Source organism: Chrysemys picta, chromosome 11 (assembly GCF_011386835.1).
Source record: "Chrysemys picta bellii isolate R12L10 chromosome 11, ASM1138683v2, whole genome shotgun sequence".
NCBI lineage: Eukaryota > Metazoa > Chordata > Testudines > Emydidae > Chrysemys > Chrysemys picta.
Window position 1 is genome coordinate 39,222,174 of NC_088801.1, and position 19,237 is coordinate 39,241,410.

The 19,237-nt window shown below is 43.3% G+C and overlaps 3 protein-coding genes across 8 annotated transcripts in view; 2 read left to right on the forward strand and 1 right to left on the reverse strand.

Moving 5' to 3' along the window:
* The window catches only part of METTL8 (methyltransferase 8, tRNA N3-cytidine), a 45,629-nt gene extending 28,189 nt beyond the window's left edge, over positions 1-17,440 (reverse strand). For 2 of the 4 annotated variants that reach the window (XR_010591306.1, XM_005290451.5), the window contains exons 1-2: positions 17,096-17,233; positions 1,500-1,655 (exon numbers count right to left, since the gene is read on the reverse strand). Coding sequence is in view for 2 of the 4 variants with exons in the window: in XM_005290451.5 (XP_005290508.2) it covers positions 1,500-1,642 (143 nt within the window). In the remaining 2 variants the exon portion in view is untranslated. Of the gene's footprint in view, positions 1-1,499; positions 1,656-17,095 lie in introns of all 4 variants that reach the window. The other 2 variants (XM_065560783.1, XM_005290447.5) reach the window with 2 other exon arrangements.
* LOC135974124 (uncharacterized) lies at positions 10,388-12,927 on the forward strand. The gene is made up of 2 exons (XM_065560787.1): positions 10,388-11,363; positions 12,358-12,927. Exons 1-2 carry the CDS (start codon positions 10,787-10,789, stop codon positions 12,831-12,833), a joined length of 1,053 nt encoding a protein of 350 aa, XP_065416859.1. The 5' UTR covers positions 10,388-10,786; the 3' UTR covers positions 12,834-12,927.
* A 94-nt stretch (positions 17,441-17,534) lies between the features above and the next one.
* Positions 17,535-19,237, forward strand: part of DCAF17 (DDB1 and CUL4 associated factor 17) — a 44,702-nt gene continuing 42,999 nt past the window's right edge. Inside the window, exons 1-2 of one of the 3 annotated variants that reach the window (XM_005290444.5) lie at positions 17,535-17,672; positions 18,130-18,372. In XM_005290444.5, the coding sequence (XP_005290501.1) occupies positions 18,199-18,372 (174 nt within the window). In that variant the 5' untranslated portion in view covers positions 17,535-17,672; positions 18,130-18,198. Of the gene's footprint in view, positions 17,841-18,129; positions 18,373-19,237 lie in introns of all 3 variants that reach the window. The other 2 variants (XM_005290443.5, XM_024114849.3) reach the window with 2 other exon arrangements.

The window sequence follows — 19,237 nt, forward strand, 5'->3', positions numbered from 1 at the left end:
GACCTATGGTCCCCATCCTTGACAGGATAGAGATAACCTCAGCTCTGAGAGTCCAAAATGTCTGACAATGGAGGGGAAGAACCAGCTGGGATGGGAGAGTGATAGCCTGATCCCAGGGATGGCATTACTAGGGATATCATCAGAAGCTTGCCTCTCAACTGCACTGGCTTTTGCAGAAGCTTGGGAGGTAACGGTACCGCAGGCTCTTGACGCAGTGAGGTAGGAGCTGCAGCATCAATACCAGCTATAAAACCTTCTTGAACTGAAGGTAATACAGGTACTGAGATGCTAAGCCGGTCCCTTGTGGCTCCGTAAGCCTCTGGGGTGGCTCGGAGTGGCACTCCGCAAAGAACTCTGCAAGGAACTTTCCGGGTAAAGCCTTGATAGACCTGGTACATGTTTTGGAGGTGGCAATCTCCTGTTTCTAGATGATGAGAGCTCCAAAGAGAGCTTCTTCCCTGAATGTTACGCAGAGTCTCCGCCTTTCCTTGACTTCAGTACCCACACACTTGATCGAGGTACCAAACTTGAGGAAGGCCTAAGTCTTTTCTTTGGTATCAGCAAACGGGACAGAGAAGCTATAGATATCTCCACTGGTGCGCTCCACACTGAAGCTGATGTACCTGGGCCGCTTTCCCCATGTGATGACACCGAAGGAGGGCAAAGCACTACCTCCATAAGTAAGCACTCAAGCCTCGCCACTCTGTCTTTCTGTGAGCAGGACTTGAATCCTTTACAAATGTGACATTTGTAATTAATGTGGGATTCCCTCAAACATTTGAAGCAGGCCAGGGGAGGGTTGCTGACTGACATAGGCTTAGTGCAAGTCCAGCAGCACTTAAACCCCGGCGGGTGAGACATCGTTCCAGTACTAATCCTACTAAAGATCCTGGTAATGCAAGACAAAAAGTGGTCAAAAAAGACCTAAAATGAAAACCTAGCACTAAAAACTAGCTACAACTAACTACACCTCTACCTTGATATAACGCGGTCCTCGGGAGCCAAAAAATCTTACTGCGTTATAGGTGAAACCGCGTTATATCGAACTTGCTTTGATCCACCGTAGTGCGCAGCCCCGCCCTCCTCCCCCCCGGAGCGCTGCTTTACCGTATTATATCCGAATTCGTGTTATATCGGGTCGCGTTACATCGGGGTAGAGGTGTAACTTCTACAACTACAACTAACAAAGGCGTGAGGGAAGCACTTGTAACAAGTCTGGAATCGCTCTGACAACCATCACAGGCAGTAAGAAGGAATGGGGCAAGGGAGGAGTCAGGGGCAGCTCTGCCCTCTTATACCAGCATGCAGTGGTGAGTGGCAATAGAGGGGTATTGCCGTGACCACCATGATGGGTACCTCTGACGGTACCAGTTGACAGTACCTCTCCGTCAACTGTGCACAAGGTACGCACACAACTTCTGGGGAATGGACATGTGCAACACAACTCAAAGAAGCGTTATGAATCACTATCAAACATCAAGCTTGAAGAGGCAACTCACCACATGTTATGTTCAAAAACTTTAGTAGGATCAGTTAAAATCCGTGACCCAAGTGGAGCAATTGGTCGTCTGTTACTTTGGCACCTCTGCTGCATCTTGCTTTTCCTCAGATATGAAGCAGAAAGCCTTTTAATGACATTCATTTTGATCAGAGACCTGTAAAAACACAATCCATTGAAATTATAGCTTTGCTAGAACTTAATCATATATGTCACTTAGAAGAGACCTTGGTCAAGTAATCAAGTTGCAATATGGGCTTTACTGATGCAGGTTGTTTTTTAAAATCAATTAAAATGCTTTTTTTAAATGTTAACATCTTTCAAGAGTGCTGGAAACCCAAATAACCCAAAATATGCTACTGCTATATAGAAAGCAGAAAGTAAAAAAATCTACTTTCAAAGTCCTATTAGGCAGTGACAAAAAGCCACACACACAATGGTGAATCAATGCATTGATGTGTTTTGCTTTTCCATTTGAAAAATGTTATTAGTAATCAAGGTAAAGAAATTATTTTTGGATTATTTTGTTTTTACCTTGACACTGTCCCTTTAAAAAAATAATCAAGAAGCGATCAGAGAGCAAACCATTTGTTCTAGTGGAAACATACTGGTATTCTGCTTGACATTTTTCACCCCACTCACTAGGTTATGTTCTTCAAAGGATTTCATTCTAAAGCTGTTACTGTGGTTTCACTCTTTAAAATAGAAAGTAAAAGATTCAGAAATGTATTATATACAGTATGCACATGACACCTTTCAAAAATTTCTACTGCGTATTGTAGTAATTTGTATTCAATGCCTCATCTGAAGTGAATGTTTTCAGATGTTAATTTTACATCCATGTGAATTATAAAGTGTTTGAGATTCTTCTACTAAACATGTAATTCTAACCTGGCACCTCTGTATTTTGTACATTATAGTTACTCAAAAATGTTAACTCTGAATTTGTTCAAACAAGTCTAATGAGCAAAGATGAGAAGTATGCTGTAGTTAGTACCCGCATTCTATCTTGTTGTGGCTCCCCCCCCCCCCATGTCCCAGTTGATCCAAGCTCTTTTTTTAGTAGAGGAGTAAAAATGAAATGCTCCTCCTCCTACTTTTACCCTGATGTGCCTTTGTTCTTTCCTCCTTCAAATGCTCTGCATATTACAAAAAAAAAATGCTACTAAGTCATTATTTTTAGAGTGCTCTCTCTGCATAAAACATGCATATAAATCTAATGCATGTAGCATTGAGAACACAAAATGTAGTTACAAAGAAGCAAGCACTATTTAAATGCAAACATTATTCTGCAAACTGGCTAAAAAATGAAGATTTTACCTTAAGGAAAAAAAACAGTAATGCACTATATGATTGACCACAAGTCTTGCATCGTGAACAAAAAAGATTCACTAGATGTATGATCTAAATCTTTGTAAAGGAATCAGTTAAATAACGTGAACAATTCCTCAGTTAAGATGCGCTTCTGAATGATTAATAATTTAGAAATGCTATTGTTTATTAATTTTACGCCTTTAAGAGAGAGAGAAGAAGATTAACATTTCCTTGTATTTGTCTGAAGGCTTAAAAACATATTTCTAGGTTTCCAATGTCAAATATAACAACAACTGGTACATTAAGGCTGCTGTACCTGCTATATAATAGCTTCTTTGCCAGTACACAGGTGCCCCCTTATTGCAACGTGTGATTTCACACGGTGAAGATGTTGCACTTAATCATATAACAAAACTATTTTTTCAATCAAAACCATTTCTAATTTTGATCAATTCACTATGTCTCTTGGCAACATATTTGGGTAACTAAAATGATAATTCCAATTTACAATAAAATCACCACAATAAAATCATTTAGGCTCTGATTCAGCAAAGACTTTTGCATGCAAATTGTAATTAATATTCCCTTCATTGGGATTACTCATGCATAAAGTTAAGTATGTACATAAGTCTGCAGGATCAGGGCCTTAGCTAATCTATTTTATTTACAATAAAACAACAGATTCACATCCTATCAGCTAAAGCTACAGTACAGCTCTGCAACAGCATGCATATAGACTGCACACAAAAAGTTATTAGAAATGCTTCTGTACAGTTGCTAGGATTAAAAATTAACATATAAATCCTACATTATGGAGGATTTATATTACATGAAATTAATACTATTTTAAAAGATACAAAAAACAACAAATCAAATCTGTGATCTCAAATCATTAACAGATTATATAGATGCTTAGAGGCAAGTTATGTTATTACATTACATACTGTTTCAAAATCAGCTCTTCCTTCATTTACCTGCCAAGGCCTCAATTCATGCCCTGAATTTCCTTTGTTATAATTGATGTTCAACATAAAATAAAAATGATTCAGATGCTAGGCATAATTTTGGTTGGCTCTCTCTCTCATTAAGAACATGAAAAGATGCACAGATGGGATACATAGACAGGTGGCTAAAATGATTTGGCATGAGTAACGGGTAACATTGGGATTTGTATGAGAATTTGACCTTTGTATGTAGCTGACTAATTGCTGAAACCTGCAATATTCAAAACATTGCAAGGGTATAGGGGAAAGGCAAATGAAATATGGAAGCTGGAAGTGATAAGAATGCAGAGGAAAGCCCTGGAACCAGGCTTAGCACTGATGAGCTGACGGAACTACTGATCATGTGATTAATGGGCAGTGTGGCTACTAAGCATAAAATTTCAAAAAGCACCTAAATGATTTAGGAACCTAAATCCCATTTTCAAAAGTGCCTCATCACTTAATTGCTTCTTTACCTGATTTTTTTAATGATCTATTGAAAGAGGTAACCACCTCTCTGCCAGAGATCTGCACACTGTGGAGTTTGAACGTGTTGGTTATTTGGTACAGAGCCATAGCCAGGAATAAGCAAAATGACTATACACTTGATTATTATAGCGATAATAATCTGGCCTCCATTTGAAAACCCCTCATCTTCCCAGAAATTACCACCCACGGGATTTACATAAAAAATTACCAACCACTGTAAGCAGAGCCATTTATCCAGCAACACTACTAGAGGAATAACACACTAGAAAAGGAGTGGAAGTTGTCCTTCCTGTGGAGTGATGTGTTTAAGCTTTTAGAGGTTAGTGGTGAGATGTTCTATTTCTAATTATCATCTCGACAACCACAAACTCTGCCTCTCTGCCTCAGCTGAGCTAATGGAGGAGACTCTTAAAAAGAAAAGAAAAAAAGCTACACACTCAGTGCAGCTTTCTCACGGCGCACACACAGAGAAGCCGTTATGTGTAAACTGCCAGTTGGACTGGAAAGTATTATTTTTTAAAATTGAAGTTGGCATTTGAGCTTCCCAATAGTGGTCGCCACCCTGATGGAACTTGAGATTTGTAAAACAGACAGGATGGGGAAGGGAAGAGCTAATTCCATCCTGCTTTAAATAGCAGAGTCAAGTTTTCTTCTGAGTGGAACAAGAGATCAACACCAGGACATACTGTAAACCACTAATCATGGAGGAATAAAGCCCAGAGGAGTATCAGATCTGAAACAGGGGTCAGATAAAAATCAAGTAAAGGATTCTTCTACCTGAAAATTTGTTTCCAATAAACTATGGCAAAAACAATTTGTTGTTTGGTAGCTCTCTGGACTACAAAGCTACTGATTCATTATATCTGCAACCATTGGACTGCTGTTGTTGTCACAGTTATATTTATAAGGGGACTAATAGGGCTATATTTGTAAAAATTTGGGTTACTCTGTTTACCTTCTTAAGAAATAAGATATGCTGAAAAAGTTGAACTTAGTTGTACAAACATTCACAACTCTCCTGTGAAACAGATACTGTACTACTGTATTTTATTACCAAAATGCTACTGAGGCTCAAAAGACCTTAGCTATGCAAAACATCTACAAAAGATAAGAGACGCCAGCGGACATAAGGTGGAAGAATCAGTCCTGGAAAACAGAATGCTGAGTTGGCGGTGGACAAATTACCTAACATTTGAACACTAATGTTTCTACGGTCCAGACATAACCTGAGAATAGCCTAAACCAAACCAACAAAAATAGTCAAAATGGACTTTTAAAAACCAGTCAGTCAGTCTCCATAGCTCAGGCATTGCAACAAAAAGATATATTAATCTTGCCTTAAGCAGTGGCTGATATTACAGCCTCTCTGGATCTTCTTTGCCATAACAGGGACAACATGACAAAGTCATTAACCTCTTGTGAAAATAAAGCTGCAAAAGAATTCACAGAAATTGATGGGTTAGAAAGCTAGGAAACAGTGCAGAAAATTACATAAAGAAGCTAGAAAATAAAACAGATTATTTGGAAGGAAAGCAAGGGCTTTGCAGCTGGTGTATTAAAGTACAGGAATTTGGGAGAGAAAAATGGAAATGCTGGAATACCACACAAGAGGAAACAGATGAGTTCTGGGAATCCTTAAAGGTGAGAAGGGAGTAGAGTCAATGGGATTCAAGGGGAAAGTTATGTCACAAGTGTAAAATGAGGTAAAAGATCTGATACATATTAAGTGCTTTTAAAAAATTCCTCATCAGACACCATTATTGTAGTACCGTCAGACAAACTGAAAAGGACAGACTTTAATTCTACTCTGTGATTCTACTCCGAAAAGTCACTCTAAATATGGCATTGTGGAGTTCCATATTCATTCTCTCTCAATGGTATGATGATGTGCTCAATTTGTAAGTAAAATGATATTTTTCTAGCTGGCAATCCCGCAAACAACCTGGAATCAGAGATTCAAATGTAGTATTTTCCTTCTCATGCACCATCACGGGCAGTGATGCAGGCCAGCTCAGGCCCACAGTGACTCCTGTGAAACCCCACTGCCTTTCAAGGGTTTGCACAGATTTAACTATGGGAAAACTTAGTCAACAATTCTCTTTATATATAAGAAGGAATAGAATCCAAGTCTCTTTTTCAGCACTGCGGGGTCAATACAACTAACTGAAGTTGTTTTTGCCACTAAGGTCAGCAGATATGACTCTGAATACAGACAAGGAGTAGATCAGTTGAGTTTAAGGCACCATTTTTACAATCATCTTTCAGAGTAGAACTGGTCTTTAAAAGTAGCTAGGGAAAGAGGAAATGTTTTGTACAATGGGGAAGAGAGCTTATATTTTCCTGACCGGATCTCCCAAACCAAGCACTGTAGGAAGGAAATAAGTCATATAAAACAGCCTCTCTGGAAACACAGATTTGCTAAAGCCATCAGCTGAACTATAAGGAATACATTCTTTGGGGTAAAAATTCTGCAGCTACTGTCGGCTCCTGAAAAACCAAGACAACACCCAGCACACACTAATGTGGAAGGGGTGGTGAATTAAAAATGTTTAAGATTATGGAATAGCCATACTGAATTTGGAGGGTGGTTTGTTTTTTTTTAATTTTATCCTATTTTGGCATTTTTGGAGATTTGTTCCTCAGTCACTGTTCTCCCTCTAGAGATTCCTGTTAAAATTATTCTGCTAGATAACTCAAGTCTGTGATGAAGTGCAAAGCTATAGGTGAAAAACAGTAAGTTATCAATATTCCTTTGCTAAGAAATAATAGTCATACCTCCACCAAAAGGGAAAACTATTTTATTTAATAATGTATATGAATTGGAGTGTGAATGGTGTGTTGAATTTTTTTTTAAGGGAACTGCTCCAAATTATCCTTTGTAGCACTGAGGGAATCTACTGTGTTTGTTAATACAGTGGTTCTAAAAGCCAGTCCGCTGCTTTTTCAGAGAAAGCCCCTGGTGGGCCGGGCCTGTTTGTTTACCTGCTGCGTCCGCAGGTTCGGCCGATCACGGCTCCCACTGGCTGCAGTTTGCCGCTCTAGGCCAATGGGGGCTGCGGGAAGCAGCGTGGGCTGAGGGATGTGCTGGCCGCAGCTTCCCACCGCCCCTGTTGGCCTGGAGCAGCGAACCACAGCCAGTGGGAGCTACGATCGGCCGAACCTGCAGACGCAGCAGGTAAACAAACCGGCCCGGCCCGCCAGGGGCTTTTCCTGAACAAGGGGCGGACCGGCTTTGAGAACCACTGCGTTAACATGTTTTTATAAACATTACAGTTAAAAGAAAAATGTAAATGCAAGTCAAGTTGAGCTAATGCCAAACGCAAGAACAAAGAATGATTGACAGGTAAGGAAGTAGTAAGTACCTTAGACATAAAGATATCATTTATTTAGAGAATCTTTAATTAACTAATACAAATGCAGTGAGAGTGAAACAACTAAAAGAAGCAGTTTTGAAAATGAATTATGCAAGGGAAATTGCGGGATATGGTTGCCAACCAAAAGGAAGGACAGACCAGATAAAAGGCTTCTTGGACTCATTCCATCCAAAACAACTTGTGCCCCTATTTTATCTTTTTACTTGTAATTAGAGCTAGTCAGAAATTCTCCAATGGAACAGTATCCATTGAGAAATGCTGATTTGATTAAATCAAAATGTTTTTTAGGAATGTACTGATTTCCTTGAAAATTTTGTGGGAAATTATCAAAACATTTAGTTACAATAAGGTCAAAATGGTTAATTTTGATAAGGTTCAAACACTTTGTTGCAACTTTATTGTTTCAACTTTTACATTATATTTTGTTTATAATTATAAAGTCAAAACAATAAAATCAAAACAAAACATTCTTGACCATATCAAAATGAAATATCCTGGAATATTTTCTTTTACAAAAAGTTCAGAGATTTCAACTTTTCATTGAGCTTTGAGATGAAAAACCATATTTCAAAATTTCAGAATTTCTTGCAGGATGGAAATTCCATTCTTCACCAAGTTCTATATGTAATAGTTATTGTCTGTGTTAATCACACCAATTGAAGATTTTTACTCTTAATGTGCACTGAAAGGCACACACAGCAAAACTGGTGCCTGTAATTACTTCTGATGTAGAGATTTTAAATAATGGACATGAGGGAGATATTGGTGACCCTCAGTTCAGAGTTCTTTGTTACCAATGCTTGTTAATTTAAAGGGATAGGCTCACTTTTTTTTTTTTTTAATGTTTAGGTCCAGATCCCGCGAAGACTTAATTCTACACACAAGTAGTCCCAGTAGTAAGTGTTTGCAGCATCTAGGATTTATACACAGATATGTACTGCCCTCCAAAAGGTTGAAAAGAACCCGTCCCACTTCTTTCCCTATTAGGGTATGCCTACACAGCATTTTGGAGCAAACCTCCCAGCCTGGGTAGAGAAACTCGGGCTAGTGGGGCTTGTATTAGTGCTCCATGTATGACTCTAAAAATAGCTGTGGAAACAAAGGTTTGCAGTGCCAACTGAAGCTAGAGCTGGGGCTCTGAAGCCTAGGAAATGGGGTGGGCTTCAGAGCCTGACCTCCAGCCTGAGCCACAACTTCAAAGTGCTGTCCATACAGCTATTTTTAGAGCACTAACACCAGCCCCACTACCCTGAGTCTGTCATCCTGGTCTGAGAGGCTTGCTCCAAAAGGCTGTGTAGATGTAGTTTTTCCCTTTTACATGTGACAACTCACATCCCTTTTTGTTACTTATAAAGTCTATCAAGCATCTGACTCACTGACTTCTTTGCCCCCATCAGCATGGAAAGAGAAAGCCATCAATGGACATCATAGCTCTGGGCACAGGGTTTGCTAAATAATTTGTGTATCCCCTGCTTGCTGGTGCTGCAACAGCAAAGCAAAGCAAAGTTCAGGTTATGCATGAACAGTGATCTTAAATCAGTGATAGATCTTGAGTAAATGAGTATTAAGAAATTAAATACTTCATCCAAGCTATAAAAATAGTAAAATCTAATGTGAGGACTTTTAAAGTGACAGAAAGTGTTTAGAATATTTCTGTTTTGCAAATAAAGGTTTGAACTCTTCACAATGTTCATTTAAATTACTAGAAAGCCAAAAACTACATAGTCACAAAACTGGTCAATATGTTAAACTAGAATTATGCTAATTTTAACTAGTAGTCCAGCTCTTGATTTATAACTTAAATGCTCTTAGACGCTGATTTAACAAAATATGATTAAATCTCTGGATTAAATGTTTTAGATGTTTAAAAGTTACTTTGTTTTATAAAAAGACATTATGAAAGGAATAGTTTGTCTGGCAAAGTGGTGTCCTAACTAAATGCACAGGCTAGGACACATTAGCTAACCCACAGAGGGAGAGGAAGGGAAACTGTACTTTTCTCTTACTGTTTTTAAAATATCGATTATTTTTTTCAAATTAACTAAAGCAGTCAAAATTTACATTTGTGGGCAAAACTACTTAAAAACATCCCTTTCACGTGACATATTCTCTTCAGCTATTTCTTTTAAATGTCCTTTATATTTATTATTATAGGACCACTTTATGTATTTATTTTGATTTGTTAAAAATGTCTATGCATGTTCTAAGCACCTATAGAAAGCTAAACAAGCATACAACTAAAAAAGATAAATAGCCTTAACACAAAATAAACTCTTGTACTATACCTAAAACTTTAACAAAGCTTAACTGATTAATTCATCACGACCATGAAAATCACAAATTACCTACAATTTATATTTAAGAACTCCACTGTTGGCCACTACAAATCCATCCACCCACCTCTCCAAGAGAGCCCTGAGAGTCTACATGGGCTTTGTCCATGCATAGCATACCCTGAAGGCCAACAAAACCTAGTCCTGCCAGACCAGGAGTGAGTTCCAGAGCTGAGCACCACTCATGGAAAAAATCATCAGGAATCTCCCACCTTAGTTTGAGCAACTGCAACTATCACAGAGATCATGCATTTAGTTCTCTTCATTACAATGAGTAATTAAGTTTGAATTTTTCTAAATAGTCAGAATTTCATGGTTTAGGGATACTTCTCTTTTTATAGCACCAGCTAAGGACACTCAGGCTTAAAACTTATGACATCTAAAACTTAGGTCAACTTAGGCCTGGTCTACACTAGGCGTTTATGTCGAAGTTAGCGCCGTTACATCGAATTAACCCTGCACCCGTCCACACTGCGATGCTATTTAGTTCGACATAGAGGTCTCTTTAATTCGACTTCTGTACTCCTCCCCGACGAGGGGAGTAGCGCCAAATTCGACATGGCCATGTCGAATTAGGCTAGGTGTGGATGGAAATCGACGCTAATAGCTCCGGGAGCTATCCCACAGTGCACCACTCTGTTGACGCTCTGGACAGCAGTGCGAGCTCGTATGCTCTGACCAGCCACACAGGAAAAGCCCCGGGAAAATTTGAATTGGAATTCCTTTTCCTGTCTGGCCAGTTTGAATCTCATTTCCTGTCTGGACATCGTGGCGAGCACAGCAGCACTGGCAACGATGCAGAGCTCTCCAGCAGTGATGGCCGTGCAGTCTGTGAATAGAAAGAGGGCCCCAGCATGGACTGATCGGGAAGTCTTGGATCTCATCGCTGTGTGGGGCGATGAGTCCGTGCTTTCCGAGCTGCGATCCAAAAGACGGAATGCAAAGATCTACGAGAAGATCTCTAAAGACATGGCAGAGAGAGGATACAGCCGGGATGCAACGCAGTGCCGCGTGAAAATCAAGGAGCTGAGACAAGGCTACCAGAAGACCAAAGAGGCAAACGGACGCTCCGGATCCCATCCCCAGACATCCCGTTTCTATGAGGCACTGCATTCCATCCTCGGTGCGGCCGCCACCACTACCCCACCAGTGACCGTGGACTCTGAGGATGGGGTAGTGTCCACGGCCGGTTCCTCGGACATGTTAGGGGACGTGGAAGATGAGGAAGGAGATGAGGAGGGCGAGGCAGTCGGCAGCGCTCACAACGCTGATTTCCCCGACAGCCAGGATCTCTTCATCACCCTTACAGAGATCCCCTACGAAGCGTCCCCAGCCGTTACCCCGGACACAGAATCTGGTGAAGGATCAGCCAGTAAGTGTTGTAAACATCTAAACATTTATTTTTAACAAAACAGGAATATTAACAATTTAAAGAATGGGTTGTTCATGATTAGTGTGCCCTATGCGCTTAACGGTTTAGTCATGGGCAGTGCAAGTTTTGAAAAAAAATATAGCAATGTCCGGTTTTCAGTGATTGTCCTGCACAAGCCGCTCTACTGTTTATTCCCTGCTACTGCAGCTACAGTAAAATGCGGTCTATATGTCCGGGGATAGAGCAGTAGTCCTCCTGGGATATCTCCACGAAGCTCTCCTGGAGGTAACTTGAAAGCCGTTCCATGAGGTTCCTGGGGAGAGCGGCCTTATTGGGTCCTCCGAAGTACGAGACGTTGCCGCGCCACGAGACTATCACGTACTCGGGAATCATTGCTCTGCATAGCAGGGCGGCATACGGCCCTGGTCTTTGGAGGCTTTCCCGGAGCATTCTCTGTCTGTCGCTCTCAGAGATCCTCATCAGGGTGATGTCGCCCATGGTGACCTGCTTTTAATTAGGTAGGGGAATGTTAGTGTTGGGACTGCTTTCCCGTTCCTTGACAGAACTGTAACCGCTGGTTTTTAGCCACGCGGTGGAGGCGGGAGAGGGGCAGCCGAAAGGGATCGTTCCCGGGGACAGCCGCGAGGGGGTGGGACAGGGGCAGAGTTCCCGCTTGCCGGATTGCTGGCTGCAGGAACTGACATAGCTTTAAATGTGAAATGAGGCCAGTGGTAATCTAAAAGTTTTAAACTGCCACAAGTGTACGGCTTACCATGTCTGCCTGCAACAGAAATTCCGTTGTGCTGCCCCGCTTCTCAAATGTGCTGTGCAAGACCCCAGGCACTGAATGCGAAGGCCGAAAATTCGACCTTGTGCTGAGTGCGCATGTGATAGGTGCTGTGCATGGTCTTGTTCACAGAGAAAGACTATGTTCTTTGTTCACAACTACATTTTTCTTTCTGAGGAATTCACTCCCTTTTTCCCATTTCCACAGCCCCATCTGTGACTGTCTCACAACCTAGCCTGGAATCACACTCCCAGAGGCTAGCGCGGATTAGGCGTAGGAAGAGGAGGACACGGGAGGACATGTTCTCTGAGCTTATGGCCTGTTCCCAAGCCCAGGCAGCACAGCAGACCCAGTGGCGGGAGAACTTGACCCGAATGCACCAAGCCAACATGGATCGGGAGGAGAGGTGGCGGCAGGAAGACCAGCAGGCGACTCAAACGCTGCTTGGACTACTGAGGGAGCAAACGGACACGCTCCGGCGCCTTGTGGATGTTCTGCAGGAACGGAGGCAGGAGGACAGAGCCCCGCTGCAGTCCATCTATAACCGCCCTCCCCTGCCACCAAGTCCCATACCCACCTCACCCAAAGTGCAAAGAAGGAGAGGCGGCAGAGTCCCTGCTAACTCTCACTCCACCCCTGCAGAGAGCTCTAGTAGCAGAAGGCTCTCATTTCCCAAAATTTGAACAGTTCTTTCCTTCCCGCCTGACACAAGCCCCCGTCCAAGTTTCACCTCCCAATGCCATGTGTAGTTGATAATAAAAAATATGTTTCTGTAAACTACTGTTTCAATCATGTTCTTTTGGAGGAGGATGGGAAAGGGGGTTGGTAATTGGACAGGACAGTCACCTTTGGCAGGGTACATAGTCGGGGGCAGGCACAGCAGCAGGGCACATACACAGTGCAGTGATGCAGTGACTAGTTACCCTGGTTAGTCTGGGAGGTTGTTTTCATGTTATGTGGTGGGGGGTGGGTTGCTCTGTGACTTTGTGGCAGGGGAGGGCAGTTACAGATCTTAAGCGGCGGTCCTTAGGCAGGATCACAGAGCCACACAGCAGGGGATCTGTAACCGTCCTCCCCCTGCCACAAAGTCACATAGACCCCCCCATACACACAGTCCCGATCAGGAGGGGTGACAGGCTCCGTTGAAACAACCATCCCACTGCAGCGGAGCCTGTCAATCCTTGAGTTTAGAAGCTGCATTCGCGTCACTACACTACACCCGCTCCGCACCACAGTCTGCGTCCCAGTTTTAAAAAATTCCCGCGAAAACAGTATTAAAGAAAACGGTGTGCTTTAACAAAGTTGAACTATTTTTATTTCGCAACGTGTGTTGGAAGGGGGGTGAAGGGGGTATGTAACTGGATAGGATAGTCAACATTACCTGGGTAAAGAAACGGGGGCAGGTTTAGCTTCTCAGTACACAAACTTTAAAGTCACAGGTTACCCTGCTCACTGAGGAACTTTGCTTTCAAAGCCTCCCGGATGCACAGCGCGTCCCGCTGGTCTCTTCTAATCGCCCGGCTGTCTGGCTGTGAGTAATCAGCAGCCAGGCTATTTTCCTCAACCTCCCACCCCGCCATAAAGGTCTCCCCCTTGCTCTCACAGAGATTGTGGAGCACACAGCAAGCTGCTATAACAATGGGGATATTGGTTTCGCTGAGATCACAGCGAGTCAGTAAGCTTCTCCATCTCCCCTTGAGACGGCCAAAAGCACACTCCACCACCATTCTGCACTTGCTCAGCCGGTAGTTGAAGAGTTCTTTTTCAGTGTCCAGGGCGCCAGTATAGGGCTTCATGAGCCAGGGCATTAGCGGGTAGGCTGGGTCCCCGAGGATGACTATAGGCATCTCCACATCCCCAACAGTTATTTTGTGGTCCGGGAAGTAAATACCTTGTTGCAGCCGTCTAAACAGACCAGAGTTCCTGAAAACACGAGCGTCATGAACCTTGCCCGGCCATCCCACGTAGATGTTGGTAAAACGTCCCCTGTGGTCCACCAGTGCTTGCAGCACCATGGAAAAGTAGCCCTTTCGGTTAATGTACTGGGTGGCCTGGTGGTCCGGTGCCAGGATAGGGATGTGAGTTCCATCTATGGCCCCACCGCAGTTTGGGAATCCCATCGCTGCGAAGCCATCTATGATCGCCTCCACGTTTCCCAGGGTCACTACCTTTGGCAGCAGTACATCAACGATTGCCTTGGCTACTTGCATCACAACAACCCCCACGGTAGATTTGCCCACCCCAAACTGGTTCGCGACTGACCGGTAGCTGTCTGGCGTTGCAAGCTTCCAGAGGGCTATGGCCACTCGCTTCTGTACACTCAGTGCAGCTCGCAACCGGGTGTCACTGCGCTTCAGGGCAGGGGACAGCAACTCACAAAGTTCAAGGAAAGTTCCCTTCCGCATGCGAAAGTTTCGCAGCCACTGGGATTCATCCCAGACCTGCAGCACTATGCGGTCCCACCACTCAGTGCTTGTTTCCCGTGCCCAGAATCGCCGTTCCACGGCATCAACATGACCCATTGCCACCGCGATGTCCTCGGCGCTGGGTCCCCTGCTTTCTGACAGGTCCGTGCTACTCTCAGACTTCAGGACATCACCGCGGTGCCGTAGCCTCCTTGCCTGACTTTTCTGTATCTGCCTCAGGGAAACCTGTATGATAAGCTGCGAGGCGTTGAGAGCGGCCACAACTGCAGCGATGGTCGCAGCGTGCTCCATGCTCGCAGTGCTGTGGCGTCCGCGCTGTCAATGACTGGAAAAGTGCGCGAAATGATTTCCCGCCGGCGCTTTCAGGGAGGGAGGGCAGGAGTGATGGACGGATGACGACAGTTACCCAAAAGCACCCTCGACACATTTTGTTACCCAGAAGGCATTGCCGGCTACACCCAGAATTCCAATGGGCAGAGGGGACTGCGGGAACTGTGGGATAGCTGACCACAGTGCACCGCTTCGAATGTCGACGCTTTCACCATTAGTGTGGACGCACAAAGTCGAATTACTGTCCTTAGTGTGGACACACACGTTCGAATTTGCAATATCGATTACAAAAATTCGATGCAAGTAAAATCGAACTACTCTCGTAGTGTAGACAAGGCCTTAGCTATGGCACTCAGGGGTGTGAAAAATTCATAGTTAAACCATCTTAATGCCCAGTGTAGACACTTATAAGTCAATAGAAGATTTCTTATGTCAACCTAGCTACCACCTCTCAGAGGGGTGGATTAACTACAGCGATGGAAAAACCCCTTCCATTACTGTGGCAAGTGTCTACACCACAGATGCTACGGGGGCACACCTGCAGCGCGATAGCTATGCCATTGTAGTATCTGTAGTGTAGACATAGCCTCAGTGTTATTAGCATTAGTCCCTCACTGGCAGGTGTGCACCTGAAACATACTTTCCTCTCACTAGCCTGCACAACATGAATAGTTTGACTCTCCCCTGTTAGTGCAGAGAGTGTACTTGCACCAATCACTTGAGTTTCTTCATTCATTTATTCATTCGTTTGTTCGCAGCCATTGCTAGGGCTTGGCCTGAAGGCGACTGCTCCATAGACACGTGTGGCAGCAACTCCATCTTACCTTGGCCATCAAAATATTTTTACATTTTTAAGATAATTTAATACTTGTTTAAAGTGCCAGTGTATTTGACATCCCTAAAGACTGAAGTCCACTATTTAGCCTCACAGACAGTGGTAGCACAAGCTTCCACACAAGCCCACCAGTGTGCCTTACTCCTGATCTGCAGACCTCTTCAGGCAAGAGGATGATTACCATGGGTATTCAGAGCTCAACTTCTCTGCTGACAATTGCTATCAGTTGTGGAGGTGCGCTTGTGATATCTATCAAGAGATGCAAGAATAAGAAGTCCAACACGTTATAAGTCTCAGGGAACTACTACCGAGATGAAGTGCTTTACATTTCTAAGCCACTTATCCTGCAAACTTACCGTATATCAGTAAGTATTTCTAGGATTGGGAACTGAGTCAATACAAATCCAGCCCAGTTCAACAGTGACCAGAATTCACCTGGTGATAGCTGTTCAATGGTACAAATACAATGAGTTTGTGAACTCCATTAGTTCCATATCCACGTGTACATATCAGACAAATCACCAACAAAACCAAGTCTCCTTGAAGATTCAAATTACCCTTCTATCCTTCTGTATTGGTTATACAAAAAATAATTCGGTCTCCATAGTTTTCCGTCCAGCAACTTTCACATCCCCAAATTTATATTTAAAAAACAAATGATCAATATCATCACTGGCATCTCACTAAAGAGCATGACTGCACAAAATAGCGAGTACAGTTTCAGTGAGTTGCACAGTATAATTGCTCTTCTAATATTGTTGAATATTATTGAAAAGTAACAGTGCAGAGCATAAATAGACTTTTCTTCTTTTCCCTTGCTCAGTTTAAAGGTATTTTATTTTCAATGAGGGAAATAAAAACAAAAAAATTGGAAAGAAATTCCCACTTAAATTAGCTTGTCTTTCCTAATCATAAATACATGCTATACATTTACTCCCCTTTTTGTTTTGTTTTTAATAAATGCATGATAAAATGCCTTTAGGTTTTTTTTTTTTGACAACATATGTGTACTAGTTATATTGCCTTTCGACGGATGTATGGAACCTCATTATAAGAAAGCAAAGAAATCATTATAATGAAATATTAAGGCCCTAATCTTGCAAAGATTTACCCATATGCTTAACTTTTGTGCACAGAAGTAATATCACTGATTTCACTGAGACTACTCTCCTATAAAGTTAAGCATGTGCATAAGTCTTTGCAGCATCAGGGACTTGTACTTAACTTATTCTTATTTACACCAGCACTGTAAATTTTCATGATCTTTATAAATTAAGGCATTTTGCTTGTGCTGACTGTGGTTGATTTACTGAAAAGTGCCAATAACATTTTAATTAAAAAAAAAAAAACATACCTTCAAACTGTTCTTCTAGTTTACAGAGAAAATCCTTTAAAATAATCGCAGGGCCTTTTTACTAATTTTCTCCCCGGGACTGCCTCTGTGTATAGCTAAAGGGACTGTTTAAGAAGTAAGAACAGTAGCACATTGCACAGGTTTCACAATATCAGTTATTTCCCACTCAGGCGCCCCACAACCTTTCTACATAGCAACGTCTAGCCCCCAGGACTGGGTGTGACAACACCTTCCTATCTGGCAACACACTTAAGAGGACCTGCGGGAGCTCTGCTCAGCACCCCAGCCCTGCTGCTGGGGTAATACTCTCCATGCAGCTGGAAACATGAATCCGGAAGGACAGACAGGCGCCACACGCGGGAGGAGGCGCAGAGAGGGCAGGGCAATGGATTCGGGGAGTTGTAGTTTTGGCGCGTCATTGGGAAGCGTCTGAAAACTACCCTCCCCGGCGCCGAGCAGCGGCGGGAGGCGAGAGAAGGGAGAGCGGGGGCGGGGAGAGGCCTGGCCGGTGCTGCTGCTCTTGTCAGCTGCTGCCAGGTGGTTTGCAGCACAGACACGCTGGGGACTGACGGGGGCAGTAAGTAATGGCTGCTGGAAAGTGGTGTTCGTCTCCTCCCCCCGCCAATGGCTTGTGGTGCGTTCCTCTCAGAGCCGAGCCCAGCCAGGCGCTGCTGTCAGACCAGGGCACGGGCCTGCTGCAAACTGACCGCGAACAGATTCATACATATACATAGCAACGGCCCGGGTGAGCTGCCGCTGCCAACAGGGAGAGCACCGGCCTCTCGGTCGGGCCGCGGTGACACGGGCCCGCGCCTGGGGCCCGGGGAGGCGGCTGCTGGGCAGGCAGGGCAGAGGTCTCCTTGTCTGCATCCAGGCTGGAGTGTAGCGGGGGCTGTGCAGGCAGTTCTTTCCCGGCTTGTGTACCCTGTGCCCGTGGAGGGCTCCGGGATTTGGGGGAGGGAGAAGGAAGCATCAGCAAGGGGGCCCATAATACTTGTGGCATTGCCGGCACATGCATTGTTGTCTCCTTGTAGTGAACAGCCCCGCGCTTGCTGCCTGAGTCAGGAATTAGAAGGAATTCGAGCTTTTCCCACGAAATAAAAATGTCTCCAGATTCAGCCGCTTCCTCCTCCTCAGCCACGAGACTCTCCTCCAGTGCTCTTAAAATTCACAATGTCTGCCGCCTTCTAACCAGGAGATCTCACGGATTTTATACAAAAGATGCGGGTGTCGCCCACAGAAAAAACATGGGAATCCTAAGAAAGCTAGTATGTCAGGTAACAGCTCCTAACATTTTCCAGCAGTGACTCAATCCTTGTTTGGAACCTGATTTCTGCATTCCAGATGTTGTGAACTCCAGTCTAGTGCAGGAATTTGGGTAACCTCTGGACCAAACTCTGAACGGGAGAAGTTTGTGAGAGAGCAAACAGCGTGAGTTCTTGATTAAGGATGAGAGAGTTAGCAATACTATTAAATTTACCTCTGAAAAAATCTGGAAAAGATGCAACATCTTTATCATTCAAACTTGAAGAATATCATCTGGTGGGAAAAATGGCATTACCATTTGTAAATCAAACTTTTATTTTACATTATAACAGTGTTACTGTGTGACTCTTTTACTCAGATTTCTTAATCCCGGGGACTATTATTGTACACAATTATATAATACTTAATATTAAAATTATGCTAACAGTGTAAGGGACATCATCAACTTTAAATTTGACTTCAAAACTCTAAGGGTTTGTCTACATATGCAGTGGTGCAGGCTGCCTCACTATATACCCCCGGGGGAATTCTGTGCCAAATTTGTCAAAATAACACAATATATATTCACACCAGTTTCAATTATTTTGGTAATTTATTTCAAAATACCTCTCAGCAAATATGTCTGTAACAATACAAACAAAAATTCAGGATTTTTTTTTTTTTTGGACAAATGGATTCCTCACTGGGCATATTAATACAGAATTTTGAGTAATTTATTTAAACTACAATACAGATCTATATTTCCTCCATCCCTCAGAAGCAGTGCAAAGGCTTGAGGTAGACAGGGGTAACGGAGGTGCTGAGGGAGAGGGAAGGCGCCTGGGAGAGAACCTGGAGGGTTGTTGGGTGTGAGAGGGAGAAGTATGGAACAGGGTT

What these genes read in the sequence shown, in the direction of transcription:
- LOC135974124 (XM_065560787.1), top strand. Translation starts at nt 10,787, where the DNA reads ATGCAGAGCTCTCCAGCAGTGATGGCCGTGCAGTCTGTGAATAGAAAG. An exon ending in ATCTGGTGAAGGATCAGCCA is followed by an intron (nt 11,364 to 12,357) that starts GTAAGTGTTGTA and finishes CCATTTCCACAG; the next exon opens with CCCCATCTGTGACTGTCTCA.